Raw genomic sequence first — 19,484 nt, 5'->3', positions numbered from 1 at the left:
CAATACTGGGCCGGAGTGTGGCCACGGCCCAGGGCTCCCGGGGATCCGGCTGGTATGAGTCGGAGCTCGCTCTAAGCTCCAGAACAGCGCCTCTGTTCTTCGTGCCGGGGTCCCCAGGGACTGCTTGGAAGACTGCCTCTTCCGACTGGCCCGTCATCGTTGCTAAAGGTGTCAAAGCTACTGGAGAGAGGCACTGCCCCTCATGCCACATCCTTCAAGAGAGGCACTGCCCCTCATGCCACATCCTTCCAAAGACCCACTGCCCCTCATGCCATGTCCTTCCAAAGACGCACTGCCTCTCATGCCACGTCCTTCAAGAGACACACACCCCTCATGCCACATCCTTCCAAAGACCCACTACCCCTCATGCCATGTCCTTCCAAAGAGAGGCACTGCCTCTCATGCCACGTCCTTCAAGAGACACACACCCCTCATGCCACGTCCTTCCAAAGAGAGGCACTGCTCTTCATGCCACGTCCTTCCAAAGAACTGGGCTCCCTGCTACACACACACGCAAGAGACCCCAGCTGACAGCTTCCACAGGGGGGAGGCATTGAAGACCAGAGCTCTCCTCCATCAGATTTCTTGGGGTTGGTTCCCACGAGAGTGGGAAGCTGAAGAGCTGCCCTTCCTTCCCGGTGAGCCTGGAAAGCTGCTGACCCCAGAGGAGGCAGGCCACTCCTGGGCCCTGGCCCCACTCCGAAGCTCACACTGTGAGGCCAGGGAGCTGCTCTATCCCCTGTACCCCTTAATCTCCCAAGTTCCTCCTCATGTGGTCTGGGAAGTGGGGGGAACAGCAAAGCAAAGGGTGGAGTAGCTCAGGCTGTGAGGCCAGGGAGCTGCTCTATCCCCTGTACCCCTTAGTCTCCCAAGTTCCTCCTCATGTGGTCTGGGAAGTGGGGGGAACAGCAAAGCAAAGGGTGGAGTGGCCAACGGGCTTCCCCTTTACACGGAGGGTGCAAACCAGCATAAACCTAAAAGTATTCTTTCCTTCAGAGAGAAAGGAGGCCACTCCCGCATCTCGCTTGGGTTCCTAAGAGACGAGCTTTTGGCGAGAGAGCTAAGAAGGCATCCCCCGAGGGAGGCAGGGAGGACGATCTCACACTCATTCCCAGGACCCGATACCTTGCCCCGCTTAGCCCCTTCATCGATTTGTACAACGTCAATATTAAACCTATTCTTCCCTGGAATTTAGACCCACACGGTCCACTGTTTGTGGCCACATCACCAGTGATAATTGCCAGGCCACTGAGACTGAGTAAGAAAATCGAAGACGTGTAGATCGTTTAACTAATTCTTTTCTGCAAAATACAAATAGAAACATCTATCGCAGTCCTCCAGGCAGGAGCCAGCTGCTCCCGCCACTGCGGGCTGTCCTGCGCCTGCGCTGGCCTTCCTTTCCCTATCGAGGGGAGGCCGTGAGGACACCCAGGCCCACCCCAGGGGTGTGCAGCCTCGAGAGGGCTCTGCCGAAACCCCAGTGTGTTGGCCTGACCCCAGCATGGCAGGTACCCCTGTTCCTCCTGCGGGAGATGCACCCCCCTCTGCCCCCCACACCGGTACACACACGCTCGTCACTCCCTTCTGCACGGCCACCGCCGCCACCTTAAGTGCTACTTAGCAGGACCACAAGAAGCCGGAACACAATGTTGGTTTCGATCTATTAAGGCAGGAAGGGCAAAAGAGAGAGGCGGGCAGGGCAAGGAGGAGGAGGGAAACAGCCCAAGGAGATGGGGGTAGGGGGTGGTTTTGAGGTTCTAAAGCCGAGAGGCCACCAGATCCAGCTCACAGTCTCTGCAGCCTCCAGGGCCACAGCCTCCAGGGGCATGACCTCCAGGGACTTCCAGGGGCACAGCCTCCAGGAACTTCCAGGGGCACAGCCTCCAAGGGCACGACTTCTAGGGACCTCCAGGGACCTCCAGGGGCACGACCTCCAGGGACCTCCAGGGCCACGGCCTCCGGGGGCACGACTGGCGCAGGGCGGGTGAGGATGAGATGCCCAGGGGCAGGGCGCAGGGGACAGAGGTGGAACCTGCCCGATTGGGGCATTGGGTACCAGTACGGGTGACAGTGGAGCAGGAGGATGGACGGCAGGGGTCACACCAGCTACACGTAGCCAAGAGCCCCCAAACGCAAGGGCAGGCCACCGGGGCGTCCTGTGTCCTGGGCCACCTCCCCAGGCCACCGAGACGCTGACGGTCTCTTCAAAGCTCCACTTGCTTTGTCTGAATTTGTCTTCCACTCTCCCCGGCAGCTGCTCCCAGCCCCGGCTCCACCCTCCGGCACGAGCTCCACGGCACCAAGAGGCCCTGGTTCCTCGGCGGCCGCGATCCAGATGTGCGAGTCATGCTTTTGGAAAGCTTCGAGGAAAATCCCCAGCTGATTGGACACGGACCCACCCCCTCGGCTCCCTCCAGCAACCCACGGAGGTGTGCGTGGTGCTAGAAGCACACAACGGGCCAGGAGGCAGGGAAGGAAAGACGCGTGCATCCTGCACCCTTCGAAAAGAAGGAAAGAAAGGCGGGATGCAAGGATGACCCAGGTTTAGGGCGGCTGTTTCCCAATTTTGATATTCATAAGAATCGACTCCATAAGGAGTGTTAAAAATGTAGATTCTGGGGCCCCACCCCGAAAGATTTTTTACTCATAGGTCTGGGGCGAGGCCAAAAAGCAGTATTTTAGCTTTCCTGAGGCTCTGGGACTTGCATAGGTGGATACTATCTTGAGAAACCCTGACCCCCGTGGTCAGCACTTTAGACTCTGAGATTAAGCCCCAACCCCCCACTTCTCTTACTAATGGAAAAGTTTCACTTATTTAGATGTCAGAACAGATGGCTCCGACCATGAAGAGTAAAAGGTGCCAGCCCGGTTGACTCCAAGAAAGAAGTTTCCTTCGGCGATGATTCAGCGAGGAGCGACCCCTCCTCGTCCAAGCAGCAGGTCTGTTTTGAACAGTGAATGATTTATTAAGGTTTTCAAGGAGGGGCCCTTCGTGACACAAAAGTCCTGTGGGTCCACGGCCAGCAGAATAACAATCACTAAAACAGGTTCCCCGGAGCAGTGATGACCAACCAACGTGGAGGAGAATCAAAGCGGTGCCAACGGGAGGCAGCACCACGCCCACCCCGGACACAGTAGTTTAGAAGCAGACCGGGGCCTCGGCACACGCAGAGGGAGCCTCAGCTCCTTGAACACAGTGAGGAGGCATCTAAGGCCACACGCGTGTGGGACGTAGGTGAGCTTTCACGAGGGCTGAGGCCTGGCCAAGAAGGAGCCGAGAGAGCAAGGTCTGGACACGTTAACCCGTTGGTCACAGATTCCCCCTCAGCTGTGGAGAGAGCCAGCCTGGGGCCCCATAGGACCAGGGCTATTGTGGGAGCCAGAGGATGGGGCCGGGTACCAGGAAAGCCGGAGGGGCACGGTTCTGGAGAGAAGATGGAGGAGCCAGAGGTGCCCCTTCCCACCCCACCCGTGTGCCGGTCACAAGCATCACTCAGAAGGATGGTCCCCATCTTGATGGCAAGTCCGCTTGCACCAACCACTCAACCGCACAGAGCCTGGCCTCCAAGTCCAGCGAAGCAAGATTCCAATGCTTACTTGCAGGGGTGCTGAGTGACAGGACTCAGGAGCTAAGTCCCTGAAGCCAGGCCTGGCACACCTGCGTTCTCCTCTCTCCATTCTGTCTTACGTGTTTCAACAGCTCCCATCACCCACCAAGTAAAGCCCAAGCCCCACTCCCCTCCACTGCTGGACATGCCATACCTCCTATCATCTGGCCCCTGGTTGCCTTCTGAAGGCTCACCTTCGCTGTCCTCAAAAGCCCCCAACACCCTTCACTCCTCTTCCTATCCATAGGCTCTCTCCTACCCCAGGCCTTGCACATGCTCTTACCCTTCCTGAAAGATCCTTCATGTTTCTTCCCTACAACTCCCAAGCTCCCTGAAAAGTCCCTTCCTCCTCCTCCAGGTTCAGCCTGAACTTCTCTGAGGAACAGCCCTCGGCCTAACCCTCTGCCCACCATCCTCCGGATGGAGATCAGCCTCTTCTGTGTCCCTGTTGCCCTGTGCAGACAACGACCACAACACAAATCACCCACTGGCCGGTCATGACTGTTGTCCATGTTCCGTCCTCCCATTTAGCCGAGGGCTCCTTGAGAAAAAGGCCTTGGCCCCGCCCCGCCCTCCACCCAGTGCCTGGTTTCCAGACGGGGTGCCCTTCACTATATGGTCTATGGGAACTGTGCCTCTTGGAGCTCAATGCACAACCGGCCGTATGGGACAGCTCTGCAGGATGCAGCACGGCGCCTGGCACACATTACGTGGCTCATAAATGCTTCTTGCATTCCTTTAATCGTCCCCAAAGTCATATATCGTCCTGTCAGCCACTGAGGCACTCTTCCTCCACTGCCATCCAGGGCCGTGGAAAACCAGAGGTTCAAGGTGGACCCAAGCTTCTCCCATAGGAAAGAGAAAAGAAAAGCACTGCAGGCAAAAATATCCTGAGAGAGGAGTATTGTCTCACACAGTTGGTAGCCAAGGCTGGGCACAGGGGAGGTCCCCATAAGTTGGCTGGGCCAGAGCCTCGCCTGCAGTGTCCCCCAGGACTCCCCGGCCATACTCTGGTCCACGGGATGTTAACTTTCTCAGACTAAGGACCATTCGGGATATCTGGTGAAAGCCCAGACTAACTGCCCCCAAAATGCACAAACACAAATTTTTCACATAATGGCCAAGGGGTGAATGGACACCCCAAAGTCCACGTATGGACTTTTACATTTAGAGGTCTGCATCTTTCACAGGGTGCTGCTCCTGGGGATCCCTCTCTGTCACCTGGGATTCCACCAAGAACGCCAGGCTCCATCCAAGAAAAACAGGAGAACACACAGAAAAGGAAACTCTTCCTGCTGGAGGAGCGCAGGTGGGGTCTAGCCCAGAGGAGCCCCCTGAGTTGCGACCTGCCCGCGGGAGGGGAGTGTGGGGAGGGGATGAGGATGGTGTGCAGAACCTCACAGGGGTGTGCAGGAGCTCAGTCCCACGGCTCAGGCACGACCCAGGGTCTTCTTGAGACACCGTGGCAACGGCGACAGGCATCTCCGGTGACCCTGTGACGGTCCCCCATGCGGACCACCCACGCCGACCTCCCATCTCACAGGCAGCCGGGTACTGAGGCAGCCCTCTGCTCCTCCCAGCCGCAGAGAGCTCTGGACCACATGGAGCTCTGCATGGGAGTGGGCTTCCTCAGGGACTCTGAAGGTCCGCAGATTTACGGTTGAAGACAAGACCCCAGGTCTCTGAAGGGGAAGCACACAAAGGAGACACAGCCTCCGGGATGGCAGAGGGCGGACAACACGTCCGGCCCAAGAGACCGGGGTTCACACTGGGAGGGGGACCGCCGAGGGGCGGGGGCCTTGGGCCCTGCAGGCGGAGACAGATGAGCGCCGCGGTGGCAAGCAGAGCCCCTGTCTTCTTGCTTGATGGCACTCAGAGGGGAGCCACTGCGTTCTCAGACCTCGGACAACAGAGCAGTGAGAGTCTTCCCAAGGCTGCTGTCCATCTCTTCACAGGTGGCTGTGTCCCCTGCACGAGTGACCACCCCAGAGTCACCCACAAACCTGCCTCTCAGGACCCAGGGAGGGGGGGAGGCCACCTCCATCATTCTGCTGTGGCAAGGAAGAAAGAAGGCCCAATGTCCAAACAGAGCCCTGGTCCGAATTCCTGCCTGTGGGCCTTGGGGATGAAGAAAGTCAGCTTTCAAGCAGAAATGGGAAACAGAGCCCCTCCCACGGCTGCTCCTGTCTCCTGCTGCTCCAGGAAGTCAGCGGAGCCAAGAGAGCTTTCTAAATGCCATGGGCTTTTTGGCAGAAGGGTCCCAGGGGATCAGTTAATCCACTGGCCACCACCCCTCGTTTTACAGGACGACAGTGGCACTCGGCAGGCCGGGGGATCCCCCCCACCAAGGTCACGCAGCACAGAGAAGCTCAGGGCTCTTTCTCCTGAATGGCCTTCAAGGTGAAGATGGCCGGAGTCTGGGGGGGGCGGGGGGCCGGGACTCCAACCACGGCCGCGGACCGAGAACCTCCCAACATAATACACCGGGCTTCATCGGGTGATGATGACAGATGTGTCCCCAGGCCTTCCTCAGGAAGGACCCATGGCACTTTCACAGATACCATCTCCCTGGAATTCCTCCAGAGAGAGAAGTAGGAACAGAAAGCTCAATCGTGACCTTTATTTCGGACCCGAGGGACCAGGGCCTGGAGTGACCTGCCCAGGTCACACGACGGCCCACGCCTGTGGGGCAAATGTGAACTTGCTGGGCAGCCTCCTGAGTCCGGCCTGGCCTCCAGCTCCCACGCCAGGCACTCCCACTCCCTGCCCTCAGCCTATCCGGGCACCAGATATCACAGGCACTCGGGACAGTAAAAATAGCACCCGAGCCCACAACAACCCAAGTCCTTCTCTGCCAGGCCAGGGCGTCCGCCTGGCCACCCAGGGATCCCTGGCCAGGAGGACGGCCGGGCCACTGCGAGCCCTGCCAACGTTGGGGGAAAGCCATGAATGGGAGGCCGCGGCGGCCCGCAGGGCGACGGTCAGCACCCGGGGTGCCACGAAGCTCTGACCACAGGACCGGGGTGGGGGGGTGGGGGGGCATCCTGAACCAAGGTCCCACTGGGAGGGGCTCCACTACGTGCCCTCCACCTGCCACCCCATCCTCATCCTCCGTGAACCGTGACGCCCTGAGCCAGGCCGGCTCAGACACGCTGCCCACCCACGCGGACCCCCCCAAGGGCCACCTCTCAGCCCCCGGCAGCGGCGCTGGCAGGTCCCAGGGCCGCAAGTCCAGGAGGGAGGCGGCCGGCCCCGGCACACCCGGCTGCGAAGGCAGCAGCGGCCCCAGCGCCCCGCCCCGGGCTTCCCGGTCCAGGAGCCCCCCACCGCCCCGGCAGGAGCCGCACAAGGGCCCGCGGGCCACGCGAGTGCCCGGCGCACACTCACCCTCTGCACGGAGCCGCGGAAAGGGGAGGAGAACGGAGCCGGAGCCGCTCTGATTTGATCTGGGCTCCTCGTGCTTCAAGTTTCAAATCTTTCCTCCGCGGCTGCAGCCCCAGGCTGTGTGCGTCCTGCTGGGCTCACGGAGACTGTCAGGGCTGGGAGGAGCCGGGCGCGCCTGCCCCGTCCACGCACCACCCCTCCCCTGCTCCCCGCTCCCCCCTCGGCCAGCCCGCCTCGCTCTGGCTTGGAGGAAGCCAGTGGGATAAAACTCTGTCTGTAATTTCAGCCAGCTGGGTCCCCAGGGCTTCACTTATCATCCTGTAGCTACGCAGTTCTCCGATGACATCACAGCGGCTTCCCAAGCGCTCCGCACGGAGCGAGCGGCGGCCAGCGGCGGCCCCGGCCGGCCCCGAAGCCACCAGGGCTCCAGGGCCCGGCCGCGTGGGAAGGGAGAGCCTGGGAGCCCGAGCGGCCGGCCGGGACGCGAGCGGGACACAGGGAAGGGCCGCGGTTCCTACGAGGGGACTGAGATTTACTTCCCCAAAGTTTTCCACATTTTTTTTCCATTCTCAGCTAAATGAAAGGCAGAACAGATGACAACAATTTTCCAGCTGCTGAACAATAAATAAGGTGGAAATCTTTTCTTCCCTCCCTCTCCCCCTCCTTCCCCACAGCACCCCCACCACGGGGCAGAGTCTAGGAGCCAGGACACTTCCTTGGCTTATAAAAGAGGAAGAAAGATTTAAAAAAAAAAACCCCACAAGCCCCTGTACATCCTAGAGGTGACAGCGGGCCTGAGCAGAGGCACCGAGGGGTCACCCAGGCAGGTCTCTGGAGGGGGTGGGGCAGGGAGGGGGGCAGGAGCCCCAAAGCTACATCCTCAGGGCAAAGCTTTGGATTCTGGCCTGGCAACCTTGACAATTCTTGAGGTGTGACTTTGGGAAGGCCAGTGGGCATCCCGCCCAGGACACTGATCCACCAGGCCACCACCTAAGGTGCCTCCAGTTGACCAGCTATTGGTATTCCGTTTGTTCCAGTCTATAAAGATCACGAATGGCAGAGACAATAACTTTTCAGAGTGTCGGTGACATCCACCCTCACCCCCAAGCACCCAGACCTAAAGCAGGCCCCTCAGCCAAAATCATGAGAGCTGCCCCAAAAGTGCCCCCTCCTTTATCGTGGTGTGCCCTGAAAAGAGCCAGAAGTCGCTGACAGCAGGACAGCAAACTCTAACTCTTATTTGCACAATGTTGGTGGCTTATTTTCACATCAAGGCAATGTCCCAACCCAGCTCCCAGAGTGGGCAAGAGATGGCCTGGGGTCTGCGGTCAGGTCAGTGGGGGCTTCGGGGCCTGCTGTCTCCTTGAGGACCCCACTCAGTCTGTAACCCCAAAGTGCCAAGATGGAGAGGCGTGCCAGGTACAGGCCACCAACTCCTCCCTCTCCTGAGCCAACACCTCAGTGCCAGCCCCCTCCCCATCTCCAACATCCATCCCTCTCTCACTACTTTTTTCTGAGAGTAAAGAAGGAAAATAAGAGGAAGAACAGAGATGGTACCCAGTGCCACAAGGAGCTCCACAGGCCTATCACCTCCCACTTTCTGGACACCATAACCTTTTTTTCTTTTCTTTTTTTGAAAGATTTTATTTATTCATGAGGGACCCAGAGAAAGAGGCAGAGACACAGGCAGAGGGAGAAGCAGGCTCCCTGCAGGGAGCCCAGTGTGGGACTCAATGCCGGGGCTCCAGGATCATGCCCTGAGCCCAAGGCAGATGCTCAACCGCTGAGCCACCCAGGTGTCCCCACACCATACCTTCAATAATGAGGCCTAACCTAATGTTATACCCAGCCCTTCTTGCTCATGTCACTTCAGTATCTGCCCAGAACACAGTGGCCAAGAACAAAGGCTTAGGGGTCAAGCAGACACTGATTTGAATCCAGACATGACCACTTACTACTCAGTGCAACCCTGGGCCAATTACTTAGTCTTCCTGAGCTTCAGTTTCTTTATCTGCAAAATGGGTATATTAATATTTTCACCTCAGAGCAGGATGCTGCTAAACACCCAACATCGCACAGGACAGGGCCCGGCAACCAGCAATTACCCCGTCCAAGTGCCAAGTGCAGGACTGACGTAATGCATCTAAAGCAGTTGGCCCAGCACACAGCACAGAGAGATGCTCTAAATGAGGTGGCCCCGTATATACAACCACGTCCATGCCATGTGCTCCCTCCTTCTCTCTCCCTAACCCAGCTCCACCCTGAGAGGGACGTCGGTGACCCTATCTCCTCAGGGCACAGATGCACAGGCCCGATGCTTCAGCTTCAGGGCCTATCATCCGCCTCACCCTTTCCCTGCTCAAAAATCACAGCATCAAATGAAACAGCTTGGACATTGAAAACGTGATGCTGCTCAGCTAATAAATACCAAGACCGTCGGGTTCGGTGGCTGCCAACAGCAGGCCGGAAGATGCCACCGCCCCTCCCGCCTCCAGAGATGGCTTCGCTGTGTAGGACCACAAGGGAGGGGAGGGCAAGACGTCAGCTGCCTTCACGCAGATAGGACAACATGGGGCAGGGGGAGTAGTAGATCTGGTTTGGAAAAGGATATATGTAATTTTATCACTTTCTGTTTAAGGAAAAAAAAAATTTTTTTTCCAGAATAGAGCTAAGTCAAAAATCTTTCTGGACGGGGGATGGGCGAAGCCAAGCTTGAGAGGTGAAAGTACGGTTCGTTCTTCTGAGGCAGCTCGGTGTCCCCTGTCCCATGAGGCAGCCCTGGGTTGGGCGGTTTCATGAGATATAGGATCTAGTGCAGGGATGTGATGCATGACCTCTGGGAGCCCCTCAGATGCTCAGTAGGACTTGAGACCCCAGATTTGCCATGTGAGGCCCAGCTGTGGGCCACCAGCCCAGGCTGATCCCTAGTCACAGCATGGTCAAGCCGGAGGACGTCCTGAGTTCATCAGCCCCCACCCCCACACACACACACACCCCCAAGGGGGCCCATCAGACTCAGGGCCGGCAAGTCTCCCCCGCTTGCATATTGGGTCAGGACTGGAGCAGAGACTACCACCCGGAACCCCGGATCCTGGAAGGAAATCCTGTCCACTGCCAGAGCTGAGTCAGACACACGAGGGGGATGCCCAAAGGGCGCTGGAAACCCTGTGACATTAGACCCTCAAAGGTCTCCAGGTCTGGCCATGCAAACAAAGTAGAACAGTTATGGGCGAATCTGCAGCTAAGAAAGACCATCCACTCGCAAATGGAACACAGGCCGCCTCCCCTGCAGGCCCGGCTTCGGGAGACCCCGCAGCTGGGCCAGTGGGGTGCAGCAGAGGCTGCTCAATCAGGCCGAGGGTCCTCCAGGGAGGAAGGACGCCCAGTCTCCTTCCGTCACCTCCTCCGGCCCCCTTCCTGCCCAGTGCCTTCTTTTCATTGGCAGCTGTGGAAGCATCTTCCCCAATCTGGATTTCTTTTGCTCTTTCTTTTAAGGAATTAAATGGCTGCACGTTGTGGTTTCCAAGCAGCCAGTCCTGACACAGAAACAGGACGCAGGAAAAGAGAGAAGGACCATTTCACACCCTACAAGCGGGAGAGGTAAGGCCCCAGAGACAAAGGGCTGAGGGGACAGCTAGGCTGGGGGTCCTCCCCCAAGAGGATGTGCCCCCCGCCCACTCTGGGGAACATGGAGCAGAGTCTAGAAATAGCTGGGACTGTCACATCTAGAAGAAATGCTCCCGGCATCTGGTGGGTAGGGATGCTGCTAAACACCCACCATTGTACAGGACAGGGCCCGGCAACCAGCAATTACCCCGTCCAAGTGCCAAGTGGGCCACAGCTTGAGGCCGTGAGCCAGCCTGAGGGCAGAGGGAGTCTGGGGTGTGAGATGGAGCTTGGGACTATGACTCAGGAGTCCTGGCTTCTGGTCCCCGCTGCACCGCTAACTCACCACTTGACTTTGGGCAAGTCATTTCCTTTTCCTGGGCCTCAGTCTCCAAAGCGGTAAAAAGCGAGGGAGGAATAAGAAAGAGCTCTGAACCCTAAAACAGCCGGTTATACGCAGAACCACAAGGAGGAGGAGGAGAAAGGCACGGGTGTGCCGAGCATCACGGTGTATGGGGCGAAGGGCAGGTCCTGGGCACCCCTCACACGGCCCCAGCCTTCTGGGGTGCTCCCCACCCAGGAAGGCAGCGGACAAGGCCAGGCTCAGGACAGTGTTCCCCGACCAGAGGGCAGGAGCCGTGGTGCCAGAGGACTACTCAGGAAGGGAACTGTCAACTCCGAGGCAGGTGTCTGAGCTGTTCAAAGGTCAGGGGGCCATACGCACCCACGCACCTCCTCCCGCCTCTCCCCACCCGGGGAAGGATGGGGGGAAATAGGGAGGGGCTCCAGCATGGGGACTGCAGGTTCTTACGGCCTGTCTGCCCTTCAACGGATGCTCTCACATTTGCTTCCACAAGTGCCCTCCAAGGGAAAGACTATCGTGCCCATCTTCCTGATAAAGAGACCGAGGCTTGGAAGTTGTGGCTTGCTCAAGATCACCTGGCCTGTGGGCCCCTGGTGTTCAGAGAGGAAGAAGGAAGGAGTGGGAGGCGCAGAGGGCGAGAGCAGAGGAACCCACCAGGAAGAAGGGAGTTAAGGGCGACAACAAACCGCAGGTTGTCCATAACACCCTCCCCCAACCTCACCATCCATGCATCAAGGTGGCCCCCTAGGGCTTTTTTTTTTCAATTATTTATTACTTTTTTAAGAGATTTTATTTATTTATTCATGACAGACACAGAGAGAGAGAGAGAGAGAGGCAGAGACACAGGCAGAGGGAGAAGCAGGCTCCATGCAGGGAACCCGACATGGGACTTGATCCCAGGCCTCCAGGATCACACCCCGGGCCAAAGGCAGTGCTAAACCACTGGGCCACCCGGGCTGCCCCCCCCTAGGGCTTTCATGCGTTTATCCCAATGATGTTTCCAGGGCTCAAAGCATTTCTGGAAATTTGTAGGGAACTGCTTTAGGGCTGGTTCAAAATGCACACAGATGAGCCCCTCTCTGCACTTGGGGGGTCGATCCCCATTCTTGATCCCAAACAGGAAATTAGGTACCACATGTGGTTATCAGACTGGCCATTAGAGTCCCCATCAGCACTGTGGGGGTGTGCAGCAGGGTAGAGGTCTCATGGGTCTATGAACGAGCGGTGCGTGTATGTCGAGGGGGGACCTTTGTGCTTCTCTGCACAGGTGGCATGTGCAGCGGGGTCTGTGTGGTTCTATGCCTGAGTGGCTGTGGGTATGGGTGTGGGTGGTGAATCTGCTTGGGTCTCTGCTGCCTTTCCCAAATGGGTCCATCCGTGTGCATTAGCATGAGGAAGCTCACACAGGCACCTCCGTGGGGATCTGCCGGCCAGTGTGCATGAGCTCACACCCCGGAGCAGGTGTGGGCCGGAAGCTGGCAGCCCCTGCTGCAGCGGGACAAGCTTGCAGTGACTCCCCTGACCCACAGAAGCTATAAAACTATGGGGTGCAGGCCTGGACAGGACCCAGGAGCCAGGAGCGCTACCCCCAGGCTTCTTTCTCTGCTTGTGTCACATGAAGAGCGCCTGTCTGGCTCTGGAAGGTTTGCAAGCAGGAAGGGGGCAGGGAGGCAGCAGGAAGGGAGAAGGAAAGATCTGAGCAGCTTTGAGCTTTCATATCAAAATCTGATCTCACTGCCCCTGGAGAAGAACAGACATCAAAGAACACTCTGCAGCTGACAATTTTTAAAGCTATCAGAGCAGCCCGAGGCAAAGCGTCTGACGAGCATCAGGGCATCGACAGGCTGTAAGGATGTGAAGACTTGGTTGGTCCAGGGCAAGCAAGGCAGTCCGAGCTCCTGGCGCCCACCCACTCCAGCTCTTCAGCTGCTTCCCAGAACAAGGGAGTCCCACTGTGGCCTGAACAAAGCTCCCGGAGGTTGGCTAGGCCTGGCCCCGGAGGGTGGGACAACAGTCCAGCAAGTCTGCCATGGGAGGCAGGATGCCCCACATCCCTGCTGGAGAGTCCTGTGCTTGCAAATAATGCTTGAGCACACAAAGGGAGAGGCAGGAGAAAGGGGAGTTTGGGGTAAGAGTCCAGAGTCCCCTTTGCACACAGAACCTTGCCGGGGCTTGGTCACAGCGCTCTAGAATTTGCCTGGTACCCCCAACATCCATACACCATGGTCACTCACCCCCATTTAGGCAGGTGTGCGGGGTGGAAGGGACTTCAAGAAAATCCAGTCCTGTCACCAGTTCCCCTTTCCCATGTCCCTCCAAGGCAAGACAGTTCTCCTAGATGTCAGATCTCTCTGCCCAGCCTGCTGCAGCTAAAGCTCATTTTCTCCCACGCAGTCCCCCTGCCCCTGACCGGCCAATGCACGATGAACAGACCTAGAAAACGGCTGTCCAGTAGCAACGGCAGTAGCCTGGGAACCAAGGGGTCAGACTACTAAGGAGTAGTCTTCGATGGGCCTCGGTGTACCCCTCTGTGCAATGGGAGAGCACAACCAGATGACCCCTGACCTCCTGGCCAACTCCAGATGCTCCAAGATCCACTAAAGAGAAGATGCTGGGCCAGCACTGAGCCTCGTTCTCCTCTCCTGCTCGGTCCTGCCTGGGTGGCTCCGGGCTCCAAGCTCATCTGAGGCTCTTTCTGCAGCAGCGTCAGAGGCCCCGGGGGTTAGGACAGAAACAGTGTGACTTACAGGAAATGTGGAAGTACCCTCCAGGCTGCGGAGCTCGCGAGGGCCCTGCCGGGCAATCAAGAGGCTGATTTATTTTCATCAGTGAAATGCCGAAACCTAATCCCCGGAGCGAGCTGACCCAGCAGACGGTGGCAGGGAGCGCCCCACCTGGAGCAGAATTAGCTGGATGGCAGCCTGCCGGGTCTCACCATGGGGGCCGATGAGGGGAGGGACAGGGGGAGGCCAGCTCAGCCAGTGTGGCTCCAGGTCCCCCAGGAGGGCCTCTTCCCAGCTTGCCCCCGGCCTCCAAGGGTCTCCAGCAGGCAGGCGCAGCAGGGGCAGAGCCAGGCAAGCAGGCTTCCCCTTTTAACTCAGCCCCTCGTTTTCAGGAGCCTCAGACCTGGAGGCCTCTGGGTCCACGTGACCACGTGCAGGGGGCGCGGGGGCAGGGGGCCAGGGGCCAGAGCTCCTCGGACCCCTGCTCCTGGGAAGCCCTGGGGAGAAATGGCAGGCCTCGCAACCCCAGCTCTACACCTACGACTGGCTGGGCAAACGCTGGTAGCTTACTTCACCTCTCTGTGCCTACTTCCCCGTCTGTGGAATAGGAACAAGAAGACCCAGCCCACGGGAGGGTCATGAGGAGTAAAGGAAATAGTGGGCACCTAACGGTGTCTCACGCATTTTTCTCCTAGGCCCTAACCAAACTGCTGGTGGAAAATGTCAACTAAGTACAATGCTTGCAGAGGCCACTTGGGCACCCTCAAGATTTTATATGCACATATTCTTCACCCAGCAATCGCACTTCTACAAATGCCACTTCCATCGATGGGATTACACACACACACACACACACACATACACACACTGTGTGTACAAGGTTATTCTTTGCAGCATTTTTGGAAACGACAAAAGACTGGCAACAACTTAAATGTCTGTGTTACTTAAATACAGTTACATAAAACACAGAAAACACCTACAGTGGACTTGTCAGCATCGTCAGCATCGGAAGAAAAGTGAAAACAGCTCTTCACGTGCTACTATGGAAGGGTCTCCACGATGCATCACTAGATGACAAAGTTCAGGATACAAGCCAAATCCTTGCCACGGCTACCAGAACCCCCATGACCTAGTCCCCATAACCTCTGACCTAATGGCCTACTGCAGCCTTCCCTGCAGTGACACTGGCCCCTCTGATGCTTCCCAAGCCTACGTACAACTCAGGCAAGCCGCTGTCTCAGGACCTTTGCACTTGCTGCTCTCTTGCCGGCAATGTTCTTCCTCAGATATTTTCTTGGCTGACTCACCCCTTCGAGTCTTTGTTCAGCTATCTCTTCCTCAGTGAGGCCTGGGCTGATCAGCTTTTTAAAAAATTTCAACTCACCCCTCCACCTCCCCTTTCCCAATCACCCTATTCTGCTCTATCTTTTCCCAGGGTGTTCATCACCGTCTAGCGTGCTCTCCCATTTACATATAATGTCTTTAATGGTTTTTTTCATGGTCTCTCTTCTCCCATTACAATGGAATCGTGATGAGGGCAAGGGTCTTCATTTTGCTCACTGTTACATCCTCAGTATCTAGAACGGCGACTGGCATTTAGTAGGCACCTAGTGAATATTTGTTGACTGAGGAGAGTCCACATAGCAAAGAACACACGCGATTTGTTTTTGTTTTTTTCTTTTTGTCGGTGGAGCAGATTCAAGGTTACCCTTATTTTCACTCTCCCACACTCTGTTTCCTCAAATGGAAGAGAAAGGAGCAACCTTACAGCTGTGCCAGCCGTCACCATAACACACAGCCTGGGCATCGCTGATGACTGGTGCCAGGAAGGCAGGACCCGTGGAGGGGAAGCCCCTGAAAAGACCCTTGGGGGCTAGGGCTGGCTCTGCCCTCCGCGATCCGTGTGACCTCCACAAGGCCCCTAAGCCCGGAGCTAAGGGGGCAGCTCACCCCCCGGGGAACGGAGCCTGGTTGGAAGATGCCAGGGAAAAGGTGCCGACACCCGCACCTGGTTCAGTGTGGGAGGAAGAACACCGGACGTGCAGCCAGAGGCCCAGTTCAACAGCTGCGATAGTCAAAAAATGAACTGACTTGCGCTCCGGGAAGCAGTTTATCAAGTGCCCCCCAAGGTCAGGGAGCCGTATCAGGAACAACAAACAGAACCGGCTGGCTTAGGACGCATAGGGCAGACCTAGGAGCCCAGAGACGATCTCAGTTAATTCTCAGCCCCAGGGGGGAGGTACCATCCTTGCCCCACGTTACAGGTGAGAACACTGAGGCTCACAGGCTAAGCCGTCTGCACAAGGTCAACGGAAGGCAAGAGGGTCTCATCCGCGGCAGGATTCTGGCCTTTGTGTGTGATTCGAGGCTGTCTTTTCTCCGAATCTCCTGGTTCCTTCTCCCCTTCTGGACCCCGGTATGTGGCTCCCTGGGCACTCCCTCACCCTCCGCTCCACCCTCCCCAGCACTCCACCTTGACCAGCTCCAGCACCGCACCCCAGGACAGCGGAGTGGTGAGAGCGAGGTCAGTCTGAATCGAAGGCTTCTCTTTCCCTCCACCAAGCTAGACTTTGAGCAAGGCTGTGATGCCACTTCTAGGTTTGAAAACGAGGCTGCTCTCCACGCCACGTCGCCCCCCCAGCCCTGGGACAAACGCAGCCCCTCTGCAGAGCTGTGCACCTCTGAGCACCACCGTCCCCCAGGAGCTGCCTGTCCCCCGAGGAGCCGAGGCCCGGCCGAGATCCTCCTCCCTGTGGCTGTGAGACACACACCCCGCCCTTGTCCTCAGGCGACTCCAGGGCACGACTTTCTACAGCACCCAGGCCAGCACCCAGGCCAGCACACCGCCCACCGCCTAGGCGGTGATCTGTAAGTACTGGGGGAATGAAAGGAGAGAGAAAAGGAAGGGAGAAAGGAAGAGGGGAAGGAAGGAGGAAGGATGATGGGTGAAAAGCAGCCACAGCTGGGTAGGAAACAATATCTGATTACTGGAAGCTTCCATTTCTTCCCTCGGACATGGCTAGAGTTGGTACCTTGGGGTCTTGCAGGCTCCAGCTACCTTGTGCTTGTCTGCGGGTCTGGCAAGAGGGGAAGCCTGTCTGCGGGTCTCCTCCTGCCCTGCCTGGAGCTCGATATTTGAGCACACCGGGAGGGCAGACTCGAGGCTCAGGCTGCCGGCCAGGAGCTCCGGCCCGTCCGAGCACGGCTCCGGCCTTCCAACCTCCACCCGATGGCAGAGATTACAGAGGACCAAGGCACATTCACTTGGGAGGGTATTGGTTTACTGAATGTTCCCTGGGCAGACACTACTCGCCCAGGCCTGCCAGCTGCCTCACAGAACAGAGCCAGCCAAGGGTCTGAGGGCATCGGGACGAGCCCCGCCTCGCCCCACTAAGCAGGTGGCGGGGAGATGCTGGGTCAGTGGTGTCATCTTCTCCACCCACAAGGTCAGGCCGACCTTACATTTGGATTCTTAGCACTCTGATTGTTGCAGGACGTCAGCAGGGAGGACTCCCGCCCCCCCGACTTGGGGGAAAAGAAGGCACCAGATCCTCCCCAGGAAGCCAGTCTATCCCGGCCTCTCTCACCACGTCTGTGGAGGCCATCCCACACGGACAGCCATCTCCCTTGTCTCCTGACATCTCTGCCCAAGGATGCCGAGGAGACAAGGGCCCGACCTCCCCACTACAGCTGATCCACTCTCTCACCGTCAGGAAGTGCCACCGGGTGGCTGACTCAAACCCTTCCTGCTGTAGACTAAGCCCATGGTCATCTATGATGTGACATAACAAGGACAGAAGATTCCTGCAGCAGCTTTGAAGGTCTCCGTCTCTGCCCATCCCTCCCCCTCATCCCCTGAAGCCACATCCCAGAAGGGCTGCCCTCTCCGGCGACCAGGTTAGGATTTCCCAACAAAAGTCAGTCTGGTGCTCATGAACCCCAAGCTCTTGGTCAGAAGATCACCCCCTAAAGCCTTATGCTCAGAGATGGGGGGGCGGATGTATCAGTCCGGGATCCTTGGAACCTTTCCCTGAATTATTTGGGACCACCTTGCAAACCTGCACTCCTCTCTTACTGGTTCCTCCCACATCTGACCCAAAACTCCAGAAGGCAGGAATACAAAACCCTTTGAAGGTATGTCAAGGGCAGATATTCACCACAGTGCACAAGTGTTCTTCCCTCCCCGCTGCCCAACTGCCTCACTTCCAACCCAAAGGGGCCACCTTCTGGAGGAGGGGGTACCCTCCCTCACCCTGCCTGGCCTCGGGGACACGAAGGTACCCAGGGCCACAAGGGCCGCAGGGGCAGCTGGGGGCGCAGAATTCACCCACTTTTGCGTTGCTCGGTCATCCAGGGATCTGACACTTGGCCTCCCTCTCTGGGGGTTGGGGCAGCTTTTCTAGACCAGTTTAAGCACCAGCTCTAGGGCTGGAAAGAGATCAGACCAAGCAGCCGAAAGCATTTCGGGCTGCAGATGAATAATCTTTTAGATCAAGATCATTAAATGATAGGACGCAGTATCGATCCCGGACTCTGGCTCCAGACCCTCACGTTGGAGTCCTGCCTCCACCGTTTACTCAGGACACTGCCGTGGACAAGGCCCCCAACCTCTCTGCTACTACCCGTTCCATCCTTTATAAAACGGGAACCCCAGGGGCAACCGGATATTAACGTGGAAGTAGTGGGGTCTCAGTCGTGACAGAGGCCCCAGGAAGATGAACGCCCCACTCCGAAAGTAAGGCAAGGGATCAGCACACAAGGATGGCAGGAAGACATCGCTGGCATTGAGAGCAAAGAGACAAAAATCCACAGGATGCAAATCACTTATCCAATAAGGGATCTGTTTTCAGAATAGAGAAGGAACTTATAACTCAATAGCAAATGGACAAAAAAAAAAAAAAAAAAAAAAGATTGTTTTGAAGTGTCCAAAATATGTGAATAGACATTTCTCTAAAAAGAGATCTACAGGGCGCCTGGGTGGCTCAGTGGGTTAAGCTTCTGCCTTTGGCTCAGGTCATGATCGCGGGGTTCTGGGATCCAGCCTCCTGTCAGGCTCCCTGCTCAGTGGGGAGCCTGCTTCTCCCTCTGCTGCTCCCCCTGCTTATGCTCCCTCAATCGCTCTCTTTCTCTAATAAATAAATAAAATCTTTAAAATAAATTAAATAAATAAATAAAAACAGATCTATAGTGGCCAGTTAATGTGAAAAGATGCTCATCACCGTCCATTATGAGGGAAATGAAAACCCAACTGGCCAATGCACTTTATACCCATTAGGATGGCTCGGGTACTGAAGGCAGGAGTTGGTGAGGACGGGTGGGAGACGCATCCTCAGACACTGGCTGCAGTGATATAAAACTTTGGAAACAGTCTGCTATGTCCTCAAATGATTGAACACATGGTGACCCTGTAGCCCAGTCACTCCACCCCTAGGTATCTACACAAGGAAACGTGAAAACCCAAGTCCACGTGAAAACTGGTCCATGAATGTCCACAGCAGTGTTCATTAAAATATTCAAAAAGTGGACACAAAACATCCACTGACTGAGGCATATGTGAACAAAACGTGGTATGGCCATAAGTGGAGTATTATGCAGCAACAAAAACAAAGCACTGACCCATGGTCCAACTTGGATGTGGCCTGAAAGTGTTCGGCTCAGTGAAAGAAGGCCACGTGCTGTATAATTCCATTTACAGGAAATCAGCAGAACATTCCAGTCTGGGGTCGCCTGGGTGGCTCAGCGATTGAGCATCTGCCTTGGGCTCAGGGTGTGATCCTGGAGTCCCGGGATCGAGTCCCT

At 56.9% G+C, this 19,484-nt stretch overlaps 2 protein-coding genes across 12 annotated transcripts in view; one reads left to right on the top strand and one right to left on the bottom strand.

Annotated features, from left to right (window-relative positions):
* The window catches only part of TNS1 (tensin 1), a 229,696-nt gene that overhangs the window by 48,808 nt on the left and 161,404 nt on the right, over positions 1–19,484 (bottom strand). The gene's annotated exons all lie outside the window — the stretch shown is intronic.
* Positions 1,502–17,531, top strand: LOC140595988 (uncharacterized). Its single transcript, XM_072742808.1, has 7 exons — positions 1,502–1,508; positions 2,255–2,429; positions 5,152–5,252; positions 6,398–6,588; positions 6,746–6,976; positions 15,760–16,553; positions 17,179–17,531. The coding sequence occupies exons 1-7, from the start codon at positions 1,502–1,504 to the stop codon at positions 17,321–17,323; spliced, it is 1,644 nt and encodes a 547-aa protein (XP_072598909.1). The 3' UTR covers positions 17,324–17,531.

The sequence above is a fragment of the Vulpes vulpes genome, chromosome 16 (genome assembly GCF_048418805.1).
Source record: "Vulpes vulpes isolate BD-2025 chromosome 16, VulVul3, whole genome shotgun sequence".
Lineage (NCBI taxonomy): Eukaryota > Metazoa > Chordata > Mammalia > Carnivora > Canidae > Vulpes > Vulpes vulpes.
This window is presented reverse-complemented; position numbering and strand designations above follow the sequence as displayed.